Source organism: Petromyzon marinus, chromosome 22, assembly GCF_048934315.1.
Source record: "Petromyzon marinus isolate PM22_M1 ecotype Great Lakes invasive population chromosome 22, UKy_Petmar_22M1.pri1.0, whole genome shotgun sequence".
Lineage (NCBI taxonomy): Eukaryota > Metazoa > Chordata > Hyperoartia > Petromyzontiformes > Petromyzontidae > Petromyzon > Petromyzon marinus.
Window position 1 is genome coordinate 10,956,046 of NC_133688.1, and position 21,279 is coordinate 10,977,324.

The window sequence follows — 21,279 nt, forward strand, 5'->3', positions numbered from 1 at the left end:
TATGGCAGCAGCCATGGACACATTGACATGGATGTATCATCCATGATAGAGGTTTTTGGGTTAGATAGCGTAAATATATAAATGTGTCGTTAAAACCCGCCACCACCCGACACAACCAACTAGTAAGGGTTGTCACGTAAACAGAACGTGGCCAATTCGTCACTAATACAGCACACCGGTGTGTTGGAGAGCCAAGCCACAACATTTACAAACTGAGTAGCTTGGCTCTCCAACACACCGGTGTGCTGTACGAGTGACGAATTGGCATGTTCTGTTTACGTGACAACCCTTACTAGTTGGCTGTGTCGGGTGGTGGCGGGTTTTAACGACACATTTATATATTTACGCGATCTAACTCAAAACCCTCTATTATGTATGATATTAGTCGCGAAAGCCTCCTACGTGTTAAACGGATGTATCACTTGAACACCCGCGTGAATTATATTCACGGCTCACTCACGTGTGACCTCTGCCCCTTGCTCTCTCCTCTCACTCGTCCTCTTGACAGAGCCTCCGCGGGCGGTGGTGTCGCCCCTCAACCAGACGTTTCGCGCCGGTGGCGAAGTGCACATCGGCTGCACGGCATCGGGCTACCCGGCTCCGCTGATCGTGTGGACTCACAATGAGATGTTCATCATGAACACGGGCAGGTGAGGTGTCGGGCTTCTGGGCTCCACGGATCGTGTGGACTCACAATGAGATGTTCATCATGAACATGGGCATGTGAGGTGTCGGGCTTCCGGGCTCCATGGATCGTGTGGCCTCACAATGAGATGTTCATCATGAACACGGGCAGGTGAGGCGTCAGGCTTCTGGGCTCCACGGATCGTGCGGACTCACAATGAGATGTTCATCATGAACATGGGCAGGTGAGGTGTCGGGCTTCTGGGCTCCACGGATCGTGCGGACTCACAATGAGATGTTCATCATGAACACGGGCAGGTGAGGTGTCGGGCTTCCGGGCTCCATGGATCGTGTGGACTCACAATGAGATGTTCATCATGAACACGGGCAGGTGAGGCTTCACCCAGAACCTCAGTGAGGCAACGAGCATCGACGTTAGTAATCTTCTTTCTTTTGTATTTTTTTAGAAGTGCCTTGAATAGTTTTAGCTGTGTTAAGTGGTAAATTCAGTGAATGGTCCGGCCACATTCAGTCAAAAGGGAAATGTTCATGTGAGTGTGGAGGAGCACTCATCTGTGTTGGCAGCTCTGAGAGAGTGGTGGAAAGTCCACATTCCTGGGCCAGTCGCTCCGTTTGACAACCACTGTCTCTTCTCACAACGGTGCCCTTTTTTTGTTATCAGCCTCAGAAAGATGATCAGCGGAGGCAACCGCCAACCGGGATCTGGACTCATGCCCTTCCGATTCTGGGTCTAGCGTTGTCTCACAGCGGTGGGATGTCATTCTCCAGACAGCACATTTTACCTTCACCTCCTGTCTAACCACAGAGAAATGTCCACTCGAACCGAAAAGGTTTTGCTTGGAGTGCGGTTTCTTCTGAATGATGTCACCCAACCACATCATCATCATCATCAGAAAAGAGAGCCCAGGTGTCTCCCACTCCATCAAGCGTGGGGCAGAACTCGCCTCTCATGGAAGCCCTGAGGCGGTTGTGGAAGTTCCACATTCCCACCGCACCGTGGCCACAAGCGCTCGACTCATAATTCACAAGGCTGAGAGTTGAAATCTTGGAAAAGGTTCGATGCAGCCTAAGCCCTCTCCAGGGTGAATAAAGTCGGTGCCAATGTGCTGTGATTGTCCTGTCGGGAATCTCGCGCCATCGCGGGTTTTTGTGCTGCTACTGCCGCTGGCTCATGGCCGCACACCGAGAGGAATGCTGCCACAATGCTTTTATTTGAGCAGTCAGATAATGTTGCTTTTTGACTTTTAATTCTTCCATGCAATTCATCGATTGCAATTGAGAAAAGCCAAGCAATTTATATGACATCTAAAAAAATCTAATTCTTGTTGATGCCCAAGTTGTCATAAGATCTTCTCAATATTGATAGTAATAATCAACACTGTTTATAATAACGCGCTCATAGTTCATGAATCAGACGCAATGTTCGATTGATAACTCAGAGCCACAGGTAAGAGCCTGGACAGATGAGAGCCTGAAAGGATGAGAGCCTGAACAGGTGAGAGCCTGGACAGATGAGATACTGAACAGATGAGAGGCTGAACAGGTGAGAGTCTGGACAGGTGAGAGCCTGAACAGATGACAGGCTGAACAGGTGAGAGTCTGAACAGGTGAGGGCCTGAACAGATGAGATCCTGAACAGATGAGATCCTGGTTAGGTGAGAGCCTGAACAGTTGAGAGCCTGGACAGGTGAGAGTGTGGACAGGTGAGAGCCTGGACAGGTGAGAGCGTGGACAGGTGAGAGCATGGACAGGTAAAAGCCTGAACAGATGACAGGCTGAACAGGTGAGAGCCTGAACAGATGAGATCCTGAACAGGTGAGAGCCTGAACAGTTGAGAGCCTGGACAGGTGAGAGCCTGGACAGGTGAGAACCTGGACAGGTGAGAGCCTGGACAGGTGAGAGCCTGAACAGGTGAGAGCCTGGACAGGTGAGAGCCTGAATAGGTGAGTTCCTCAACAAGTGAGAGCCTCAACAGGTGAGAGCCTGAACAGGTGAGAGCCTGAATTGGTGAGTTCCTCAACAAGTGAGAGCCTCAACAGGTGAGAGCCTGGACAGGTGAGAGCCTGAACAGGTGAGAGCCTGAACAGGTGAGAACCTGGACAGGTGAGAGCCTGAAAAGGTGAGAGCCTGGACGGGTAAGACTCTGAACAGGTGAGATCCTTAACAGGTGAGTTCCTCAACAAGTGAGAGCTTGGATGGATAAGAGCTTTGAGCTGCTGCTTGAAGGTGGATGATGCTTGGACTCTGCATGTATGCGATGAGAGAGAGTTCGAGATGATTGGCGCCACTATGCAGAAATGTCGCTCAGCCAAGTCGTTTCTTATTGGGAGATTAACCTGGTTCCTGTTTTTTTTTTAGTACAGGCGGTCCCCGATTTACGACACAATGCGTTCCTGGAAACCCCGTCTTAAATCGGACCTTATTTTCCCATATAGAGTAGAAAAAGTAGAAACATCACTTGCAGATGTGTTGTTCCTTTTATCAGTCATAATTAATGTAATAATAATACATCCACACACAAAACACTTGAGAATAGCAAAAGCTCCACGCCAAGTCGCATCGGAAACCAGACCCGCTACGTTCAAGTGTGTTCAGAGTCATGTCGGAAGATGCATCGTAAATCTAAATTTCAGCGTTGTAAAATCGATCCGCGGTGGCGTAATATAAACGTCGTAAATGTGGATCGTCATAAACCCGAGACCTTCCTGTCCTGTATACCACTGCATGTGAACGTAAATGGGGGAACAGAGGGACGCACGCTCAAACAATCTGTGCGGGTGGATCAGCCACGTGCATGCCGGCAACCCCTCTGTGTCTCCCGCCTGTGCTCCCAGGCACATGGTGGACCAGGAGGGCTCCCTGACAATCAGAGACACGGTGCGGCGCGACGCCGGCACGTACGGCTGTCTGGCCAGCAACGCCGCGGGCACCGACAAGCAGACGTCCCTGCTCATCTACATTGGTAAGGTGCCACTGCTCAAATTTAATGTCGCATTGCGCTCGCCCCCATTTGTGGAAGTTCCACACTCCCTATACATTGATGGGGAAAAAAAAATATTTGATCCCCTGCTGATTTTGTACGTTTGCCCTACTGACGGAGAAATGATCAGTCTATAATTTCCAAAATGTTATATATTGATTTCCATTTTAATGAGGGAAATGAGTATTTGACCCCCTCTCAATCAGAAAGATTTCTGGCTCCCAGGTGTCTTTTATACAGGTAACGAGCTGAGATTAGGAGCACACTCTTAAAGGGAGTGCTCCTAATCTCAGCTTGTTACCTGTATAAAAGGCACCTGTCCACTGAAGCAATCAATCAATCAGATTCCAAACTCTCCACCATGGCCAAGACCAAAGAGCTCTCCAAGGATGTCAGGGACAAGATTGTAGACCTACACAAGGCTGGAATGGGCTACAAGACCATTGCCAAGCAGCTTGGTGAGGTGACAACAGTTGGTGCGATTATTCACAAATGGAAGAAACACAAAAGAACTGTCAATCTCCCTCGGCCTGGGGCTCCATGCAAGATCTCACCTCGTGGAGTTGCAATGATCATGAGAACGGTAAGGAATCAGCCCAGAACTAGACGGGAGGATCTTGTTAATGATCTCAAGGCAGCTGTGACCATAGTCACCAAGAAAACAATTGGTAACACACTACGCCGTGAAGGACTGAAATCCTGCAGCGCCCGCAAGGTCCCCCTGCTCAAGAAAGCACATATACATGCCCGTCTGAAGTTTGCCAATGAACATCTGAATGATTCAGAGGACAACTGGGTGAAAGTGTTGTGGTCAGATGAGACCAAAATGGAGCTCTTTGGCATCAACTCAACTTGCCGTGTTTGGAGGAAGAGGAATTCTGTCTATGACCCCAAGAACACCATTGCCACCGTCAAACATGGAGGTGGAAACATTATGCTTTGGGGGTGTTTTTCTGCTAAGGGGACAGGATAACTTCACCGCATCAAAGGGACGATGGACGGGGCCATGTACCGTTAAATCTTGGGTGAGAACCTCCTTCCCTCAGCCAGGGCATTGAAAATGGGTCGTGGATGGGTATTCCAGCATGATAATGACCCAAAACACACGGCCAAGGCAACAAAGGAGTGGCTCAAGAAGAAGCACATTAAAGTCCTGGAGTGGCCTAGCCAGTTTCCAGACCTTAACCCCATAGAAAATCTGTGGAAGGAGCTGAAGGTTCGAGTTGCCAAACGTCAGCCTCGAAACCTTAATGACTTGGAGAAGATCTGCAAAGAGGAGTGCGACAGAATCCCTCCTGAGATGTGTGCCAACCTGGTGGCCAACTACGAGAAACGTCTGACCTCTGTGATTGCCAACAAGGGTTTTTGCCACCAAGTACTAAGTCATGTTTTGCAGAGGGGTCAAATACTTATTTCCCTCATTAAAATGCAAATCAATTTATAACATTTTTGACATTCGTTTTTCTGGATTTTTTTATTGCTATTCTGTCTCTCACTGTTCAAATAAACCTACCATTAAAATGATAGACTGATCATTTCTTTGTCAGTGGGCAAACGTACAAAATCAGCAGGGGATCAAATACTTTTTTTTCCCTCACTGTACCTGTGGCAAGTCGGAATAGGGCAAAACAGCCAGCGGCATGCCCACAAATTGATTTTCGTGTTTATTAAATTGACTGGGTAGTTGATGATTAGTTGAACCGCTGCTGGGAATGGAACTTGCAAGCGGTCCAATCGTGGAATGCTTTGATGGTGTCTGCCTGCCGTGTCGCCCTTGAAAGAGAGCTTAGCTTAATGGGCTTTACTTCTGATTCTGAACCGAGCCCTCTCTCAGAGCACCGCACGATTAGAGATTACAATACTTATCTTAATTTTTACAAAGTATTTTCACGGGGACCTATTCTTCCTGTTTTACTTGTGTTTTAATGAGCAAACAGTAATGTTTAGTAAAAGGCATTCTCCACCCTTTTAAAGCACTTGATTATTATTTTCATTATATTGTCATGTACATTTATGAACATTTAAAATTCATAAGTGTACCATTCTCACTGGTGAGAATGACTGCACCTGGTGTAATGATAGTCCGGAGTGGTGGCGCGCACTGCTGTTAATCTGTCTGCCTTGCTCACATCAGTGGCGAGGAGTGATATCTGAATCAGTTTAACCCACCACACTGACCAGCGCGGTAAAGTATGGGACACGCAACCACTATGACTGACATGGTGTGTCGATGCCTTCATTCATCCAAAAGTGGATTGACCAAGGAATTTCACGTATTATTCATGATTAATATGCAACAATTGAGTTTTAAATTCAGCTATAAACTGTTCAGATACGGTACATATGGCAAGCGTAGAGTCGTTACGGATTGAGTTTTTGAGGCAGGCTGGGTCACGATTGGGCAAGGACATAGATTTTGTTTTGCCTTATCGCTATAACAACGAACAATTACATATATTTAACAATGCAGAATTAAATATATATATAATTAAGAAGAAGAAATCCATAATAGAGGATTTTATGTTAGATCACGTGAATCTAAATGTGCTGTTAAACCTGCCACCCACCCGACACAGCCAACTAGTAAGGTTTGTCACGTAAACCAAACATGCCAATTCATTACTAGTTCAGCACACCGGTGTGTTGGAGAGTAAACGCACATCTACAATTAAAATAAATAATAAAAAAACGTCTATCTTTATCGGTGATTCCCATACTGTCTGCGACACTAGAATTTGTTTTTAAAATACACATCTATAACTATAGCAACACGATACAGTGAGGGAAAAAGTATTTGATCCCCTGCTGATTTTGTATGTTTGCCCACTGACAAAGAAATGATCAGTCTATAATTTTAATGGTAGGTTTATTTGAACAGTGAGAGACAGAATAACAACAAAAAAATCCAGAAAAACGCATGTGAAAAATGTAATGAATTGATTTGCATTTTAATAAGACTGATCATGTCTTTGTCAGTGGGCAAACGTACAAAATCAGCAGGGGATCAAATACTTTTTTCCCTCACTGTACTTGTATTTCCGATCAGGTATGCAACCGATACAATCAAAATAAAGCCTCTGGTCTCCGTTTCAAGGAGTGGGTGTAGGAATCGATTAAAATGGCAATACCGTGGAGGTAGGGCACATTGGAAAAAGAAAAGCATCGGATATCTAAACTAACGTCACCACGTGCATCTATATCGGCCCGTTAGGAGCTCTACGCTATTTTGCGCGGCACATTCCTCGTGCTTTCGCTTTGGCGCGCGCAAAGCAAAAAAAACAAACGCGCCCTGGCACTTTTCAAGCTACATTACCTGACAATTAGTGACAAGGAGGTTACAACGTTCGGCTTGAAGCACGCGGCGGTGTGTCTGAAGACTCCCATGAGCACTTGGCCAAGCACGCGAGAGACATCAGCAGTGGCATTTGTAAGCGGGTGGTGGTGGTGGGGTGGAGGTTGGAAGGGTGGAGGGCCGGAGGGGATTTGGCACAGTGTTCCACAAAACTTGTGCGGCACTCTTTTTGGAAGTATTTAAAAGAGACCAGAAAAAATGGTTTCAACATATATATAAACACGGGGCAAATGGTGCGTACCCGTCTTCGTCCAGCATGGCAAATAAGCACATGGTGTTTTCTGTGCTGGGGGTTTTTTGCAAGTCTCGTCGAACACGAATCGGCCGAATACATTTTTGTTGTTTTGGCAAGCGCAGCCCTGTTTAAGAAAGTAAAACGTGAAGTGATCGCATCTCTCTAATCAAATGAGAGATGTGGCGGTGCTCACTTCCATAGATGTCCCCGAGGAGCCACAGGTGGAAATTCCACATTTCCATGGAGGGGGTCCCGGAGTGTGTGTGTGTAAAATGGCACAATTTCTGCAGAAAATCATCACAAAGTTGCTTAAATGTGAAAAAAATGTCTTGAGCACAAGCCTTTGACTCAGGGTGGTTCACTGCTGGCTGAAAGTGTTCTGAATAATGTTGACTTGTGGCATTATGCGGATAGCTGAAATGGAATATAACTTGTGCGTGAAAGCAACAGAAAATATGGATAGATATAATATGAATTTGAAAGGAATGCTGTGTGTTTCCAGATACTTGTAGAGACACATCGAAATAAGTTATTTACCAAGGAACACATCACGTATACACAAGACTCATCTTGTGTTGGGGTTTTTGACTTCGTTCCATCGAGTGTATTTTGCACAATTAAAGAAACTGGAGTGCCGGGAGAAAACTCTTGGCGTGGGGAGCACTCAAACTTTTCAGAAATAAAACAAATATATTGTCTCTACTACCCCTTACAGTCGTGTAAGGTGTCTCCCATCTTCTCATGATCCACCAACTCTCACCCCTACATCGCCGCATTCGAGACGGGCACCAACGCACTCCAACACACTCGGCCGTGCTAGTGTGGGAATTAGCCTCGCCTGGTTACTGGTACGGTTTACTTTAACGGAGCATTCTCACTCAGAGATTGTATGACAGGCAGTAAAAAACATTCCATAGCAACAAAAGGAATGTTCTCTGCGTACCACAATAACAATAGTTCTAAAAAAAAAACAAGTTATTTTTAGCACGGTAACCATTCGCACACTTACTCCCAATAAACTCTCCGCACATTCCGAACCATGCAGCCCACTGCATTTCTAATGGGCCCCCTGAGAATGGCAATTTTTTCCCCCACACGTCAATTTCATTTTTTTTTATTTATTCACAAACAAGTCAAAAAATGCGGAGAATCTGTCTGGCGCACAACGAGTCGGCGCTCATGCCCGTTGGCGGCGCTCATCGTGGACATTCCACGTTCACGTCGCTTCCGTGTTCTATTTTGTGAACAAACCGTGTTCACGAGTCATTCGCCAATGATCCCAGCCAACGTCAATGCATTGAGAGATCGTCTATGGGCCGTAGTCGTCGCGTTATTCGAGCGTAGGCTTTAGGTTTTGCCTGATTCGTGCCGTCTCCTTTCTATCGTTTCTCTCGATTGTACGAAGTTTTGTTCGCCACATGAGCATTACTGTAACGTGAAAGCATCATGTTTAAGTCATTTTCTTCTTTCGTAGCTTCTTAATACTGGCAAAAAAGGGTCCCAGAGATAAAACTGCCTAACAGCAAGCTATTGATGCTTTGGCGTTTACAGCGTCGTTTTGCTATTCGCCTTTTGGTGTTCTTTGATCTCTGGCGCCGGTGGGACAAGGCCACGAACACATCGTTCACATATATAATTTGCGAACAATTCGAGGCACATGTTGCAACCGTAACAATCAATTTACGTTGGTTTCACACGTAGGGTTTCAACACCCAATATCGTGATTCTTAACTCGTTTATTTTGTATTCTTACCGAAAGAGCTAAGAATGTGAATTACTGCAGTCACGAAAGCTTTAAATCAAAATTCGTTTATTTTGGGTAAGATCGCTGTGTAGGCACAATGCCCATTGTTTAACTAAAACCCTCCTCCACCCGACAGAGCCAATCAAATCAAGTTGTCACGTCGTGGGCAAATGCGCCAGTTAATTTCAGCAAAACCGAGATGAATGTTGAAAAGCAATCAAGCAAGACTGTGACAGTTTTTATTTTCATACAACGTTTCCCCTCGAGGTCACAGCCAGCGTCGTCAGGCGTAACACCTCTTCTTATTTTTCACACTTTGATACTGACCAAAAAAAGTCCCATGACAAAACTTCGTTTGATTGGTGCGCTGGCTACATTTAGCGACAAGCAACGGCGTTGAGGGTCGGTGTCTGTGGGGGGCCGCGGGGCGGAGGGAGACGGGCGGCTTGGGTCGAACCACTCAAACGCAGTGCATCTGGAACTCGTCAGCCGTCTCGTGTGTGCTCGGCGCTGTCCGTGCCGCGTTTAATTTACGACCCCCATCCCCCCTCTATCAGGGCGGGCGAATTGAACCCAGGTGAGAGGATGAGGTGGCCGTTGACCCGTGCCGTTCGGCCGCCTGAGATATGTCGGCACATGTTTACCGGATGAAGAACGAAGCGCGGGGCAGATGGAATTGTGTCTTCACACCCCTGACCGGAGACTCACTGCTGTCCATGGTCACTTACGTGGGATTGTTTTTTTTCCACTGCTTTGTCAACAAAGACAAAGATCCCCCGGATAGCCTCAACAGACTGTTGGGCCGGCATGGTACACATGGGGGTTGGTGGCCAGCACCACGCCCAGCCGCCTTTATCTCCCCAGTTGTGATGTTTACACACCACACCAGGTATTCATTTGAGGCTGAGTCGACCTAGGGGAGGCCCAGGAACGGTTCAAATAGTCATCACTGGTGTTGGCCGTGAGCAGGAATGGAACTCGGATTTGCGGGTTCGTAGCGCAGTGCGCTAACCGCTCCCCCGCTTTGTGAATGGATACCACTTTGTGAACAGATACATGCAGACTTGCATACAAAGGTCCCCCCGTATAGCTTTCAACAGGTTGTCGGAGAAAGTGTTGTTAATGAGCATTCATTACGGCCTGCATAGCATATGGTGGGTTGGTGTGGCCAGGACTATGACCAGCTGCCATTGTCTGCCCAGTGCTGATCCACACACACTGCACTCGGTACTCATTTAAGGCTGGGTTGGCCTCGGGAAGACTCAAGACCGGGTCTGATAAATGTACATATTTCCATATGTATGTATATCCACATGTAAGTCTGTTGTCTAATACGACGCGTGTTTTAAAAACGCGAATTGGATATATCACGTTGAACGTATTCGGAAACACATTTTTGTAACGCTGATGCGAATTCGCTATAACGCAATTCGAGTGAACAGAACTATGTCGCGCAAGTAAGAATAAGCGGTCTTGCGGCTGCCTCGGGGTAGGATCACACGAGGTGGGATGCTGCTGGATGCTTCTAGATGCTACCCACGCGCCTCACGCTTTGTTCAGCCTGCGTACGCATCTCACGTGTTTATTGCGGACTGTGCTTTACCCTATATTATATGTTATTTATTATGATGCCATTTTTCCTTAACGCGGTGTTCTTCAGGAACGCATCTGCCGCGAGGTGCTTTTCCAGGCCGATGAAGCCTGTACCCGCCTGGTTTGCTCAATCTGGAACCTGGGCAGACATAGTATCCATTTAAATCATATCTGGCAAGGGTGTCAATATAGCATGCAGCACGATTCTCAGTCAGAAGGTTAGTAAAAAAAAGATCCTGGCTGGTGATCGACTCATCCATCTACATTCGATTAAATGAGTATCGCTTCGGGGGACATTGAGAATGGTCAACTTACGGATGAATAGGCCTCCACCATAGCAATGTGGAATTTCCATACCTTGCTCCGGGCTGCACAGTAAAGACGGAGCACCACCGACTGCTCTGCTGAGTTTTTTTTTCTACCCGCGACGACACCACTGGGAATACCGTCCCGAGAGTGTTACTTTCAGCAAAGCAGAAAGGACCTCTCAGCAGTCTTGAATGTAGAGTACGGAGACACGCCGCCGCCGCTGTTGTGGTTGAGAACAGCTCCCACGAGAAGCCGGGTGCGTTAGATTTAACGCTAAGCTGGGGAAAAAACTTGGCAAAAACCCAACATTGAACTTCTCCAGATTTAAACAAATAATATTAAGGCGGCCAGTCACACTGGCGAGAGATATTTCTCTCACTGCTCTATACAATTCTTGATTTGTTAGCCTTTAGGTTGACTCCTCGAGTCTTGGGCAATTCCACTAAATCTCTAGAATCTCCATTTATCCCTTACACCTTAGAGATTGGGTTACGCAACTCGTGAAGGCTCATGGCCCTTAAAGAACATCGGACGTATTGTCTGTTATCTATTTTATATGGAATAATTGTTCCGTTATGCGCTCGATAAAAACGAGGCTACTCTTTCCTCACCACCAGGTAATTGGCAACTTGCTCTGTAAACGGTTATGCGTAAAACTATTTTAAATAGACAATTCTTAACGATCTAATTGTATTCATATGCTTGGGTCTTTTGGTAAAGTCACGTAGATCATTTCAAAGAAAATAACAAAAAAACTACGACGTTTCGATTGCAACACAAGCGGTCGTCTTCAGGAAAAGGGGGGTTAGCTTCCAAGGTAAACTGTTTGTAAGGGTTTGAAATGGGCGTAGCCCAAATGTCAGCAGCCAATCGGCTGCCAGGTGAAAATTAGCATATTAATGAAGATCGCAGAACCGCAACTAAGGGGTCGGCGCGCGAAGTGACTGTGAAAGCGCAAGTTTAAAATGGGCGTAAAGCACAGCTAACATCGTAAAGTGGTAGGATGGGAATATCATAGCCAAATATGACTTAAACTGGTTGATAACGTCCTTCCAATGATTGCTCAGTTTGTACCCATCTCGGTTGAGATTGTGTCTGTGTCAATATATTTGGATGGCTTCATGTTGATAGCCAGTGGGCTTGCAAAGTACCTTCGTCTTAGAGAAATCAATTTCGTGCCTCGGAAGCTAACCCTCCCTTTTCCTGAAGACGACCTATTGTGTTGCGATCGAAACATCGTAGTTTTTTGTTATTTTCTAATGAACCTATCTACCTGACTTTACCGAAAAACCCAAGAATATGAATTCCTGCAGTCACGAAAGCTTTAAGTCAAGATCTAGCTGTACTAGATATATGATTCTCTGGGACGTCCAACTAAACTAACCTACAATTTGGTGCCACATACATCACCGTAGCTGTTTGTATTTAAGGAGCTTGTCAAGATACACGTTCATATGCGAATGTGACTATTGACAATAATAATTTATGGGATGAAGCAAAAATCACATACCTAAATGAAGGACTCACACTGCTAACGTCCCAAAACTTTTAGTGTTTGGAGGAGAGAGTCTACAATGCAGTGGGATAACCACAGTGACCCTTGCATCGATTTCGAGGCGTGCGCAGCATCGGTGGCGAGTGGTATCTGATTCTGTCCTTGGCCTCCCCTCGGTGGACTCCACCTCAAATACTTTTATGTGTCAACATCGGCATTAGAGAGTCTGAGATGGGTGTGCATGGGCCATGCCAGAGTCAGTAGGTGCTTAACAACTAGCCTTTTAGGTCTAAAAGACTACACGTGGCATCTGTGCGTGTTTGCTTGTGGGGAGCATTGACGCAGTGGTTCGCGCATTGCTCTACGACCCCAGTTCAATTCCGGCTCGCGGCCAACACCAGTGGCAATTATCTGAACCAGTTCTGGGCCTCCCCTAGGTTGACTCAGCCTCAAATGAGTATCTGGTACAGTGTGTAAATACCACCACAAAGGAGACAAAGGCAGCCAGGCGTAGTGCTGTCCATACACCCCCTCGTGTGCCGTGCCGGCCTTCATAGGTGCTCCCTAACAGCACCTGCCCCAACAGTCTGCTAAGGCTGTATGGGGGATCTTTGTCTTTGTTTTGTTTGCTTAATGTCAGGGTCAAGCATAAGACCTTGTGTTTTGTAATCCTCGGCGTCATAAATTATATCCGTTAGTTCTAGTTGTATCATAAAACAGAGGACAGATACATTTTTGTTGTGAATTAGCCTTGTTCCATTAACCACCGATAATTGTTTAGCTCCAATCTTCTTCCATATGTGCTGCTGTGGCTGTAACGTCATGATACGAAGATAGCATTTGGAGCTCCGGCACATCCTCTTGTTCGAGAACAGCCCACAGAAGGAGATGTCACAAAACTACTTCTAAGAATGTTTTGTTACGCCACCTATTAAAAAAAATACACGCTCAAAGAGCACACTTTCCCACATGTCCTGCTGCAGATCATTTTTAATCGTATGTCAATGAGACAACGTGATGAGTTTAGTTTGTGTAGTCACGAGTGACCGGTTTGAGACTATCAACTTGCTACATTTGAAAGCAGACAGCTAAAACCCAGATTCAAACCCAGATTCTCAGGGTTGCTAGCTCAGTCCTTTGACCGTAGAGACCCCCTAGCTCGCTCTGAACCACTTACAATATTGTGCCCACACTTCACTGTGAATGAGAGGGTAGGCTGTGGGCTGTATAGAGGATTGGGTCGACAGGGAGACAGTTGGGTGGTTCCAGGCTGCTTTGGCCACCTCAGCAGTTTACGAGCATCGATGCCGGCGAGAGTTCAACTGATATAGAAAGTTGCTCTCGTGCGTACCGGGGCCGTCAAGATTAATGGCTTGATCATAGCGTCTCAGTGGCACTCTTCACATCTGCAAGCACTTTGCTTGTGGCCGGAATATTTATTTATTTACCTACTAGATTATTGGTTTCTCTGATTTTTTTTTAACGATGTGTTGATTTTTTTTTATTTAAAGCTTTCGTGACTGCGGGGATTCATGTTCTTGGTTCTTTCGGTAAAAGTCACCACGTAGAAGGGTAACAATAAAAAATATATATATATGAACGTCGTGATGTGTTGATTCTCATGCTATTTATCGGCTACTTAGCAAATCACAACATCACTGTTGCTGCTGTACCACAAGTTTGGTCACATTCTCGGTTCTTTCGATAAAGTCACGTTGAAGGGAAACATTTAAATGTTTCTTGCCGTTGGTTTTCACACCTGATGATGACTGTTTGTGTTACAGTCGAAACGTCGTGAGAATTTTATTGTTTTATATATAATTTATACATTTTATTGTTTCCCTTCAACGTGACTTTACCGAAAGAACCAAGAATATGAAGCACTGCAGTCACGAAAGCTTTAAATAAAAATTTAAATTTCGATTTAAAGCTTTCGTGACTGCAATGATTCATCTTCTTTGGTTCTTTCGGTAAAGTCACGTAGAATGAGAATAAAATAAAAATTTGATAAAATAAAATAACACAATAATATTCTCACGACGTTTCGGCCACAACACAAGCGGCCTTCATCAGGTGAAGGGACGAGACTGTCTGGTAGGAGCTGTCCTCCTGGTAGGAGCTGTCCTCCAGACAGTCTCGTCCCTTCACCTGATGAAGGCCGCTTGTGTTGTGGCCGAAACGTCGTGAGAATATTATTGTGTTATTTTATTTTATCAATTTATTATTTTATTCTCATTCTACGTGACTTTACCGAAAGAACCAAAGAAGATAAAAATTTAAGTTTGGTCACATTTGCTCGCAATTAATTTGATGGTATGCTAGGATGAGGAGACCCACAATGCACCTCTTTAAGGAACTGCTGATGTGTATTGTTGCAGATGCACAAATGGCTGTGTGTTGTTTGAAATGTAAAAATGTTTTAGTCAGCCTATTTCTTGTCTCTTTCTCTCTCTCTCGCTCTGTATCTGTGGCTGATTGCAGACTATCTCTGTGTTACATTAGTGGCTGCATTCTTGTAGTACAGTATCCCCTCGTTATTCGCGAGGGGATGCATTCTGCATTCTAGAGATGTTCATTGAATAGTACATTTGGTAATGATATTGCCTATCTTTTAATGAATTACAGTACATGAAATAAATACATAAATAAACGATTAAATCAGTGAAAACTATTACTTAATCTCATTACTTTTTGTCATTACATTTTCTGTCATCACTCTATCTCATCACTTTATCTCATCAAATTCTATCTCATCACTTCATCTCATCAAATTCTCTCTCATCACTCTATCTCATCAAATTCTCTCTCATCACTTTATCTCATCAAATTCTCTCTCATCACATTATCTCATCAAATTCTCTCTCATCACTCTATCTCATCAAATTCTCTCTCATCACTCTATCTCATCAAATTATCTCTCATTACTTTATCACATCAAATTCTCTCTCATCACTCTATCTCATCAAATTCTCTCTCATCACTCTATCTCATCAAATTCTCTATCATCACTGTATCTCATCAAATTCTCTCTCATCACTTTATCTCATCAAATTCTCTCTCATCACTGTATCTCATCAAATTCTCTCTCATCACTCTATCTCATCAAATTCTCTCTCATCACTTTATCTCATCAAATTCTCTCTCATCACTGTATCTCATCAAATTCTCTCTCATCACTCTATCTCATCAAATTCTCTATCATCACTTTATCTCATCAAATTCTCTCTCATCACTTTATCTCATCAAATTCTCTCTCACCACGCTATCTCATCAAATTCTCTCTCATCACTCTATCTCATCAAATTCTCTCTCGTCACTTTATGTCATCAAATTCTCTCTCATCACTCTATCTCATCAAATTCTCTCTCATCACTCTATCTCATCAAATTCTCTCTCATCACTTTATCTCATCAAATTCTCCCTCATCACTTTATCTCATCAAATTCTCTCTCATCACTTTATCTCATCAAATTATCTCTCATCACTCTATCTCATCAAATTCTCTCTCATTACTTCATCTCATCAAATTATCTCTCATCACTTTATCTCATCAAATTCTCTCTCATCACATTATCTCATCACTTTATCTCATCAAATTCTCTCTCATCACTCTGTCTCATCAAATTCTCTCTCATCACTTTATCTCATCAAATTCTGTCTTATCACTTTATCTCATCAAATTCTCTCTCATCACTTTATCTCATCAAATTATCTCTCATCACTCTATCTCATCAAATTCTCTCTCATTACTTCATCTCATCAAATTATCTCTCATCACTTTATCTCATCAAATTCTCTCTCATCACATTATCTCATCACTTTATCTCATCAAATTCTCTCTCATCACTCTGTCTCATCAAATTCTCTCTCATCACTTTATCTCATCAAATTCTGTCTTATCACTTTATCTCATCAAATTCTCTCTCATCACTTTATCTCATCAAATTCTCTCTCATCACTCTATCTCATCAAATTCTCTCTCATCACACTGTCTCATCAAATTCTCTCTCATCACTTTATCTCATCACATTCTCTCTCATCACTCTATCTCATCAAATTCTCTCTCATCACTCTATCTCATCAAATTCTCTCTCATCACTTTATCTCATCAAATTCTCTCTCATCACTCTATCTCATCAAATTCCCTCTCATCACTTTATCTCATCAAATTCTCTCTCATCACTTTATCTCATCAAATTCTCTCTCATCACTTTATCTCATCAAATTATCTCTCATCACTCTATCTCATCAAATTCTCTATCATCACTTTATCTCATCAAATTCTCTCTCATCACTTTATCTCATCAAATTCTCTCTCACCACGCTATCTCATCAAATTCTCTCTCATCACTCTATCTCATCAAATTCTCTCTCGTCACTTTATGTCATCAAATTCTCTCTCATCACTCTATCTCATCAAATTCTCTCTCATCACTCTATCTCATCAAATTCTCTCTCATCACTTTATCTCATCAAATTCTCCCTCATCACTTTATCTCATCAAATTCTCTCTCATCACTTTATCTCATCAAATTATCTCTCATCACTCTATCTCATCAAATTCTCTCTCATTACTTCATCTCATCAAATTATCTCTCATCACTTTATCTCATCAAATTCTCTCTCATCACATTATCTCATCACTTTATCTCATCAAATTCTCTCTCATCACTCTGTCTCATCAAATTCTCTCTCATCACTTTATCTCATCAAATTCTGTCTTATCACTTTATCTCATCAAATTCTCTCTCATCACTTTATCTCATCAAATTATCTCTCATCACTCTATCTCATCAAATTCTCTCTCATTACTTCATCTCATCAAATTATCTCTCATCACTTTATCTCATCAAATTCTCTCTCATCACATTATCTCATCACTTTATCTCATCAAATTCTCTCTCATCACTCTGTCTCATCAAATTCTCTCTCATCACTTTATCTCATCAAATTCTGTCTTATCACTTTATCTCATCAAATTCTCTCTCATCACTTTATCTCATCAAATTCTCTCTCATCACTCTATCTCATCAAATTCTCTCTCATCACACTGTCTCATCAAATTCTCTCTCATCACTTTATCTCATCACATTCTCTCTCATCACTCTATCTCATCAAATTCTCTCTCATCACTCTATCTCATCAAATTCTCTCTCATCACTTTATCTCATCAAATTCTCTCTCATCACTCTATCTCATCAAATTCCCTCTCATCACTTTATCTCATCAAATTCTCTCTCATCACTCTATCTCATCAAATTATCTCTCATCACTCTATCTCATCAAATTCTCTCTCATCACTCTGTCTCATCAAATTCTCTCTCATCACTTTATCTCATCAAATTCTCTCTCATCACTTTATCTCATCAAATTCTGTCTCATCACTTTATCTCATCAAATTCTCTCTCATCACTTTATCTCATCAAATTCTCTCTCATCACTCTATCTCATCAAATTCTCTCTCATCACTCTATCTCATCAAATTCTCTCTCATCACTCTATCTCATTAAATTCTCTATCATCACTGTATCTCATCAAATTCTCTCTCATCACTCTATCTCATCAAATTCTCTATCATCACTGTATCTCATCAAATTCTCTCTCATCACTCTATCTCATCAAATTCTCTCTCATCACTCTATCTCATCAAATTCTCTCTCATCACTCTATCTCATCAAATTCTCTCTCATCACTTTATCTCATCAAATTCTCTCTCATCACTCTATCTCATCAAATTCTCTCTCATCACTCTATCTCATCAAATTCTCTCTCATCACTTTATCTCATCAAATTCTCCCTCATCACTTTATCTCATCAAATTCTCTCTCATCACTTTATCTCATCAAATTATCTCTCATCACTCTATCTCATCAAATTCTCTCTCATTACTTCATCTCATCAAATTATCTCTCATCACTTTATCTCATCAAATTCTCTCTCATCACATTATCTCATCACTTTATCTCATCAAATTCTCTCTCATCACTCTGTCTCATCAAATTCTCTCTCATCACTTTATCTCATCAAATTCTGTCTCATCACTTTATCTCATCAAATTCTCTCTCATCACTTTATCTCATCAAATTCTCTCTCATCACTCTATCTCATCAAATTCTCTCTCATCACTTTATCTCATCAAATTCTCTCTCATCACTTTATCTCATCAAATTCTCTCTCATCACTCTATCTCATCAAATTCTCTCTCATCACTCTGTCTCATCAAATTCTCTCTCATCACTTTATCTCATCAAATTCTCTCTCATCACTCTATCTCATCAAATTCTCTCTCATCACTCTATCTCATCAAATTCTCTCTCATCACTCTATCTCATCAAATTCTCTCTCATCACTTTATCTCATCACATTCTCTCTCATCACTTCATCTCATCAAATTCTCTCTCATCACTTTATCTCATCAAATTCTCTCGCATCACTCTATCTCGTCATTTTCTTTCTCTCTGCCCCGATGCGGTCGTGTAGAGTTCCAGATGCGATTCGCGGGCCGGTCTTCATAGGTGCTCGCTAACAGCACTTGCCCCAACAGTCTGTTAAGGCTATACGGGAGATCTTTATCTTTGCGCCTGTGTGTGTTTGTCGGTGTGCACATCGTTTCGTTTGTGCATTTGTCTCTAGTTGCGTTTACTACGCTACGGTCATGGCAACCTGGTTTGAATTCTTGGCCATTGTGCACAGGATCACTGGCACGTGCTATCTGCATCTGTCCTGTGCATGCCAGTAATAATAATTTACAGCCCTAAGTCAATCCGTTTCCGCGTGAAAGACATGTTGTGTTAGTCATTAAAGTTGTTTGACCATACTTCACCACGCTGATCGGCGTGGGTTAGTGAAGGGGTGGGGGGGGGGAACCGGGGCTGGTTCAGACATCACTCAGCGCTGATGTTTAACCGTGGCAATTAATCCAACTCATGTCACCGGTTTCATAGTGTAGCGCATAAGCGACTGTACCACGGAGCCCCCGTGCATATGTTTGTCAGTGTGTAAATGTGCCAATGCCAAAATCACTCTGAATATACACCCAGCTCATCGTATCTCATGAGCTAAGCACATTTAGCCTAGTTCGTACAGTGTTCGGATTAGTTACCGTCGGGTCTTGCCAGGGCAGGTGTTGTAGAAGGCGGTGGGGTTTTGAGACGGTCGTGAGATTGGCGACTCGGAGTATCATCCCCCCCGTCGTGTGCGATGGGGCCTCCTCTAGGTGCTAGCGTCAATTCCCTCGTCACTGTCACTCATTTTAACGGCACTGGCCCAGTGCAGGATCCTCTTTGAAAAATAAACGTTGATGGACAAGCGATTGGTTGCATCACTCCTATCGTTATTAGTAAAATATACTTGTTTGATTTTGCTCAACTGCCTCGCTACTTCCTCTTGTTTTTTATCGTGTGTTGTTCATTCCCCGTTTCTCTCACCGTCGTGGTTTTCTGCCTCCGTCTGCCACTTGGAGGAATTTTCGCGGTGCGCTTTTGAAGCATGATGCCCTCCAACCCTTGCGAGTGCACGGCACTCCTGTTGGGGCTGGAAACTGCCTCTTTTATTGGAGACAATCAGTCACGTTTCAAAGGAGGCACTGGGGTTCAGAACACTGCCGAGTTTGCACATTGTTCCGTTATGTGTAATGCCCACTGAGCAGTCCATCTGCCCCGTGTGTTACCGCTTAAAATCTCAACTCCCACTTATTTTTTTGCGGAATATGAGGATGACATGAAGTCAGTATTTGTTAATAGGTTTTCCCCTTTTTTCTGGCAACAAAACAGGTGTTAAGATGTTAAAACACCAAACTGAGACCTTTTACAAGGAATCATGTCTGCATTAACCACAATCAGTTTCAAGGACAATGCACACATTATCAGAGTATGTTTTTTGTTTGCATTCTGACCACAAGCATTGTGGTTAATGCAGACATGATTCCTTGTAAAAGGTTTCAGTTTGGTGTTTTAACATCTTAACACCTAAACTTGATTTGGAGCTTTTGTGACTGCAGGAATTACTCTTTGGTTCGTTCGGTAAAGTCACATAGAAAGAAAAAATAATAAATTAAACAATAGCATACGACGTTTCGATTGCAACACAAGCAATCATCATCAGGTACAAATGAAAGAGAAAATAAACCTAGTAAACCTAGAAATATAATGCAATACAACACAGAGTCGGCTAACATAACAGTCAACACCCTACCTGGTTGATTACGTTCTTCCAAAGATTGCTAAATTTGAGAGAGAGACAAAACACAGAACCGGAGACACATAGACAGACACATAAGCAGAGAGAGATAACACAGAGACACACAGAGAGAGACACACAACACATAGACACACAGACAGACACATAAGCAGAGAGAGAGAGACACACACGTAGGCACACAGAGAGAGACACACACATAGGCACACAGAGAAACAACGTCTCTGTGTCGAGGCCATAAATAGAGAGAGAGGGGGGCAGAGAGAGGGGGGGGGGTAGTGAAATTAGCATGTCAATGAGAAATTTGGAGCTTTCGCGACTGCAGGAAATAAGAGCAACAACACGAGGGGAGACAGAGAGAGAGAGAAAACATGTTAGATCAATTCTAGATTTGAAGCTTTCGTGACTGCAAGGATTCATACTCTTTGGTTTTTTCGGTAAAGTTACGTAGGTAAAATAAAATAAATGAAAACAACTCAACTAAATCACGACGTTTTGGAGGCAACACAAGCTTCCGTCTTCAGGTGGAAACCGTCACAGCAAAATAGCTGTATCAAGTGAAGAGAGCTCTAAGAGACCCGAGATTATATACAGGTTAAGGGGGGGGGGGGGAGGAGCCAGGAAGGGCCGTGAGGGGGGGGCTAACTTAAGCCGCCTTTTGTGATGCTGCAGGGGGTTAGGGGGACAGAGAGGCGATGGCGAGCGGTTGTCGAAAGCGAGCGCAACCAAC

General features: G+C 43.5%; 1 protein-coding gene across 3 annotated transcripts in view; it reads left to right on the forward strand.

Moving 5' to 3' along the window:
- The window catches only part of HMCN1 (hemicentin 1), a 279,869-nt gene that overhangs the window by 92,565 nt on the left and 166,025 nt on the right, over nt 1-21,279 (forward strand). For 2 of the 3 annotated variants that reach the window (XM_076068718.1, XM_076068719.1), the window contains exons 13-14: nt 509-650; nt 3,480-3,607. In XM_076068718.1, the coding sequence (XP_075924833.1) occupies nt 509-650; nt 3,480-3,607 (270 nt within the window). Of the gene's footprint in view, nt 1-508; nt 651-678; nt 1,016-3,479; nt 3,608-21,279 lie in introns of those variants that run through there. The other variant, XM_032959068.2, reaches the window with a different exon arrangement.